Source organism: Magnolia sinica, chromosome 2 (genome assembly GCF_029962835.1).
Source record: "Magnolia sinica isolate HGM2019 chromosome 2, MsV1, whole genome shotgun sequence".
In the NCBI taxonomy this organism is placed as follows: Eukaryota; Viridiplantae; Streptophyta; class Magnoliopsida; order Magnoliales; family Magnoliaceae; genus Magnolia; species Magnolia sinica.
Genome location: NC_080574.1, coordinates 8,749,326 through 8,754,442, shown reverse-complemented (window position 1 = coordinate 8,754,442; position 5,117 = coordinate 8,749,326). Strand labels below are relative to the sequence as shown.

The 5,117-nt window shown below is 40.0% G+C and overlaps 1 protein-coding gene across 1 annotated transcript; it reads left to right on the top strand.

The window, feature by feature from the left end:
- The first annotated feature begins 209 nt into the window (after nt 1–209).
- Nucleotides 210–4,868, top strand: LOC131233932 (7-deoxyloganetin glucosyltransferase-like). The gene is made up of 2 exons (XM_058230807.1): nt 210–1,149; nt 3,616–4,868. The coding sequence occupies exons 1-2, from the start codon at nt 639–641 to the stop codon at nt 4,554–4,556; spliced, it is 1,452 nt and encodes a 483-aa protein (XP_058086790.1). The 5' UTR covers nt 210–638; the 3' UTR covers nt 4,557–4,868.
- Nucleotides 4,869–5,117: the final 249 nt, after the last annotated feature.

Below are 5,117 nucleotides of genomic sequence, written 5' to 3'. Positions count from 1 at the left end.
CCGTTGATATTTAGATCTGTCTTATTTTTCGGCTCAAGCCTTAAGACGAGCTCACCAAATGGATGGACGGTTTGGATATAACACATACCTCATGATGGGACCCACAGAACTTATTGACGTCATTACATCAGCCATTGGGGAAGGGCCTTCACAGCCTGGTTCTTCAGCTTTTATCATCCCTCACAGCGAAGCATTGGACAATGTGCTTTGACGTTTCAACTTCTGCAAGTGGTCTATCCATGCTTCAGTAATCAAGATCGTCGATATCATGGTTCTTACTGTCAATGATCAAGACTGTTGATATCATGGTTCTCGGTGTCCTTGACCCATACAGCCAAAATTCTCCAATACCAAAAACTATAATACTTTGATTAGGTGGCCAAAAAATAGATGGTTGAGAAAGAAAAAGTAACAACGTTTCACATTCAACCAAAAACAAAACCCCACCTATTCTAAAACTAGGATCAATGGACAGCTAAAGCTGGGCTCATCTTATAAACGGCTTCGATCACCAAACAGTAGCACCCCACTTGTACAAACTGAGACCGGAACCCACCATTCAAACTTTGTGCTTGTGCATCGTTATGCCTCTTCTATAAATCTCCCAAGCTTAATCAAAACCAGAGCAAGAGAAAAAAATGGCTCCCAAGACCTCAGAAAAACCCCATGCAGTCTGCCTTCCTTTTCCCGCCCAAGGCCATATCACACCCATGTTGCACCTCTCTAAGCTACTCCATGCAAGAGGCTTCCATATAACCTTCATCAACACCGAGTTCAACCATCGACGTCTCATCAAGTCAGGGGTCATGGATCCAACGGTCACGTTAGATGGGTTCCGATTCGAGACCATTACAGACGGTCTACCAACGTCGGATATCGATTCCACCCAAAACGTTATTGAGCTCTCTGAGGCCACACAAAAATACTGCCTGTACCCTCTAAGGCAGCTTATATTGAGACTCAATGGAGACATTGATGGTGGGCTACCCGTAACTTGTATGGTTGTAGATGCGGCCATGTGTTTCGCTCAACAGATTTCAGATGAGCTTGGTATTCCTGATGTAGTACTTTGGACAATGAGTAACTGCAGCTTATTGGCTTACCTCCATTTCGATGAGCTCATACAACGGGGCTATGTACCCTTGAAAGGTACAATTTTCCATCTGCATTTCTAAATTAGGAATTAATAGAGAAGGACTCGGATTGGATACTACTCCTGCCCGTCCCAGCAATATTCAAACTATTAGTCTGATCTAGTAGTTGTATTTTTCTATTAGTTCATATTGAAGTTAGTCATTTAAAGAAACCTTATGCCACTATTTATCAAATTAGTTGTTTGCTCCTTGTTGTTCGGATCGTCGACAATTGAATAGGGAGCTTACGAAGCACCTGACAGGTTGAATTATTGATCAATCTATCCATCTACTAGACCCTATGAAGGATTACTTATATTTCCAAAATCAAATCTATCAGATAATCCTATGTCACTTTTCTTTTTGCCATTAACTACTTTTATTTATAGCTGTTTTAATAAACATGATCAATTAATAGGAATGTTTACTAATTAGAAACTATTTGGGTGGAAATGCTTTTCAAGAAAATAACATTTTTCCTTAATCGAGAGTTTACTTTTTGGTGGAAAACATTTCTCAAGAAATTATTTTCATAAAAAAATAGTCTTAAAAAGTTTTCCTAAAAAAGTGTTAAATTATTTTTTTCAAGAAACTGATTTTTGGTGAATTACCATAGATTGCAACCTTTTTTTTACATATCATTTGCATTAGCTGCTCAATACCATTCAACAAGTTACTTTTTCCTGATTTTTACCTTTTAAGCAAGGATTTTGTTTTCTTCCCCTTTTGAATTGTAAGTGTTCTCTGATTGGTGTTGTAAGTTACCCAAGATCATTTACAGCCCTTTTCAAATCAACTGAGTTACAAGTGATGAGTTCTCACTATTTGAAAAAAAATAAAAAATAATAAAAAATAAAAATAAAAATAAAAATTCTAAGGAATGTAATGAAGAGCCTATGCCAGAGAACAGCGCATATTTGGATGCATGCCCTTATGTTGGAGTAAATAATATCAAACCTAACATACATTACATTTGTGTTGAATAGATTCTAAAGATGACTAGTGATCACAGCTCATGAGCTACAGCTTTGAGAGAATTGCATCACAGGGATCACAGCAGGCAACATAATTCTCCATGGGCCCACTATGATGTATATCTGACATCCAATCCCTTCACCTGAGATAGCCCGGCCCATTTTAGAGCTCGAAATTAATGTGGATCCAAAACTCAAGTGGGCTTACACCATAGGCAAACGATGAATAGATGTTCTCCTTTGAAATCTTGCAATGGGCCAATGTGATGTTTATATGATATCCAGCCCATTCATAAGGTGAGAAACATGGAGGCCGAAGGTTTTCTTTTTTTAAAAAAAAAAAAAAAAAAAAAACCATCTATCTGCTTTATCCAGGACTTGGGTGGCCCAAGGCTCCCTGTGGTGTGGCCCACTTGAGTTTTGGATCGGCCTAATTTTCAGGCCAACTTACTAAACTGAGTTGTATCAGGTGATGGACAGATTGGATTTCACATATAGATCATACATGGTGGGCTCATGAAGATTTAGGTTCCCCACAACAAGGTCAAGTAATCTTGAGCATAACGCTGATGCCATTATTTAATTATATTGTGTTTGGCTGGTTGATTCGTCCATAGAAATGTAGTCATTCCCACATGCTCACACATGCTTATAGCCATTGATCCCTCGGGGCATGAAAATGAAAACAATAATTTATTCAAGTATTTCCAAATCTGAAATAAACAAGTCATTCTTCTTCATTGATCTTCGAGTGAGAATGACAGACGATTTTAAGTTTTCAATTCATTGAAGGGACTTGTTTAGTTTTTTATGAAACAGTTTTCCAGATATGTCCAATAATTATTGGAAAGAGGTCCACTCCTATTGGCATTCTATGGTAGTGCATTTGTCCACGTGGAAGCCTTTTTTGCCTTAAATTGGAGATAAGGAGCCAATGCACTTCTGCCCGGAGCACATGTGCCAACCTTGTAAAAGTGTGGTCAATATGAATATATGCAAAAAATCAGTGGGGCCCACTCATCAGTTAGGCCACACATGCACATTTATCTTCAAAATTTACGTTTGTTTTAGTACAGGAATGTGCAATCTGATAAGCGAACCAGCCTAGATCTTGCATGGAAATGTATATGTGGTTAGGGTGCATCGGTAGCTATCAAAGCTCTCAACCATGGTTCAATCAAATAGCCGGCAAGTACTTGAACCGACTTGTTCAGTTATAAGTCAAGTTGTGATTGGCTCGAGTCAGAAGCTGACTCAGGTCATTGGACCAGATTGGGTCCAACTGACTCCAAGTCAACTCGAATGAGTCACACCAGACTATCGAGTTTTAAAACCATACTTTCAGTAAATCTATGGTCATTGGAATCCATAGAATAGCAAACCATTCTCAGCAATGTTTTTTTTTTAAATTTTTTATTTTTAATAATAACCATTACATTTCCATAACCCTGTTAGGCAATTAGAAAGTCTTAACACCACTTCTTTTTTCTTTTCTTAATTACCCATAGATGTCAATTGTTTAACCAACGGATATCTCGACACTCGCATCGACTGGATTCCAGCAATGCCAGGCATCCGTCTGAAGGATTTTCCACCTTTCATCAGAACGGTGGACCCCAACGATTTCATGCTCGGCTTCTGTAAACAGGCGGTTGAGCAATTATTGAAGGCTTCTGCAGTCATTTTCAATACATTTGAAGAATTGGAGTATGAGATAATTGAAGCCACCAAGCATAAATTTAAGCTACAACGACCTTACACTATAGGTCCTTTATTCGCACTCTGTGATCAGATTCCAAATACTAAGTTGAGTCCCCTGAAGTCGAATCTATGGAAAGAAGATATGGAATGTATGGAGTGGTTAGACAAGAGAGGTGAAGGTAAGGTTCTTTATGTGAATTTCGGTAGCATTATGGTTCTGACACCCGAGCAGTTGAAAGAATTAGCTTGGGGCCTGGCGAATAGTAACCATCCATTCATGTGGGTCATCCGGTCCGATCTTGTATCTGGTGGATCAGCTATTTTAGAGCAAGAGTTCCTGGAAGAAACGAAAGGAAGGGGTTTGCTAGCGAGTTGGTGTCCACAGAAGCAAGTGCTGGATCATCCATCGGTCGGAGGGTTTCTAACACACAATGGATGGAATTCTACGTTGGAGAGTATTCATAGCGGTGTTCCGATGCTGTGCTGGCCTTTCTTTGCGGATCAACAGACGAATAGCCGATTTGTGTGCACTGTTTGGGGGAATGGAATGGAGATTGATAATGAAGTGGTCAAGAGAGAAAAAGTGGAGGGTGCTATTAAGGAATTGATGGAAGGGGAGAAAGGAAAGGAAATGAGGCAGAATGCAATGAAATGGAAGAAGAAAGCTAGGAAAGCTACTGAAGTTGGAGGGCCTTCTTACATTAGCTTTGATAGATTGGTGAATGATATGTTAGTTATGAAACGTTAGGTATTTGCTTCTTCTTCTTTTTTCTTTTTCATTTTTTTAAAATGGCCTGTTTAACATGTGTGGCCCACCTTTTAGAACTACGACCTATATCGAATAAAGCCATGGGCTAAGAAACCTCGCTTGGGCCACCTTTTCCTTGTGATTGTTATAAGAGCTTTGCTGTTCGCTCTAGATCAGATTGGGGTTGGGGAGGCTGCCTTTCCGTCTGATGTATATGTGTGCCCCACCTGATGAACGGCTAAGCCTATTTTTTAACATGTGGAAGTTAATTGTAGAGCCCACCTGGTGAACGGCCCTGATTTTGCTTGTGTACCACATTGTGCATCCGCAAGTAGCATTTCTTCCCCAAATGTTGTGTACCACACTGCCCGCTAGCGTTCGAGTTGAATTTCAGGCACGTGCTGAACAATCACATGGTGGGCATGCGACTGAATTTCAGACCTTGATGATGGGCCTGACAATGTGTCAGGTCCAAAAGCAGTCTGGGCTTAGATGGGCGTGGAACAAATCCGACCATGGAATTACATCGCATCATCAATGTGGGTCCATGCTACTATGCAG

Bases quoted from the DNA above. Each gene is read 5' to 3' on its own strand.
- LOC131233932 (XM_058230807.1), top strand. From the start codon at position 639: ATGGCTCCCAAGACCTCAGAAAAACCCCATGCAGTCTGCCTTCCTTTT. The intron at 1,150-3,615 runs GTACAATTTTCC...AATTACCCATAG, and splicing joins GGGCTATGTACCCTTGAAAG to ATGTCAATTGTTTAACCAAC.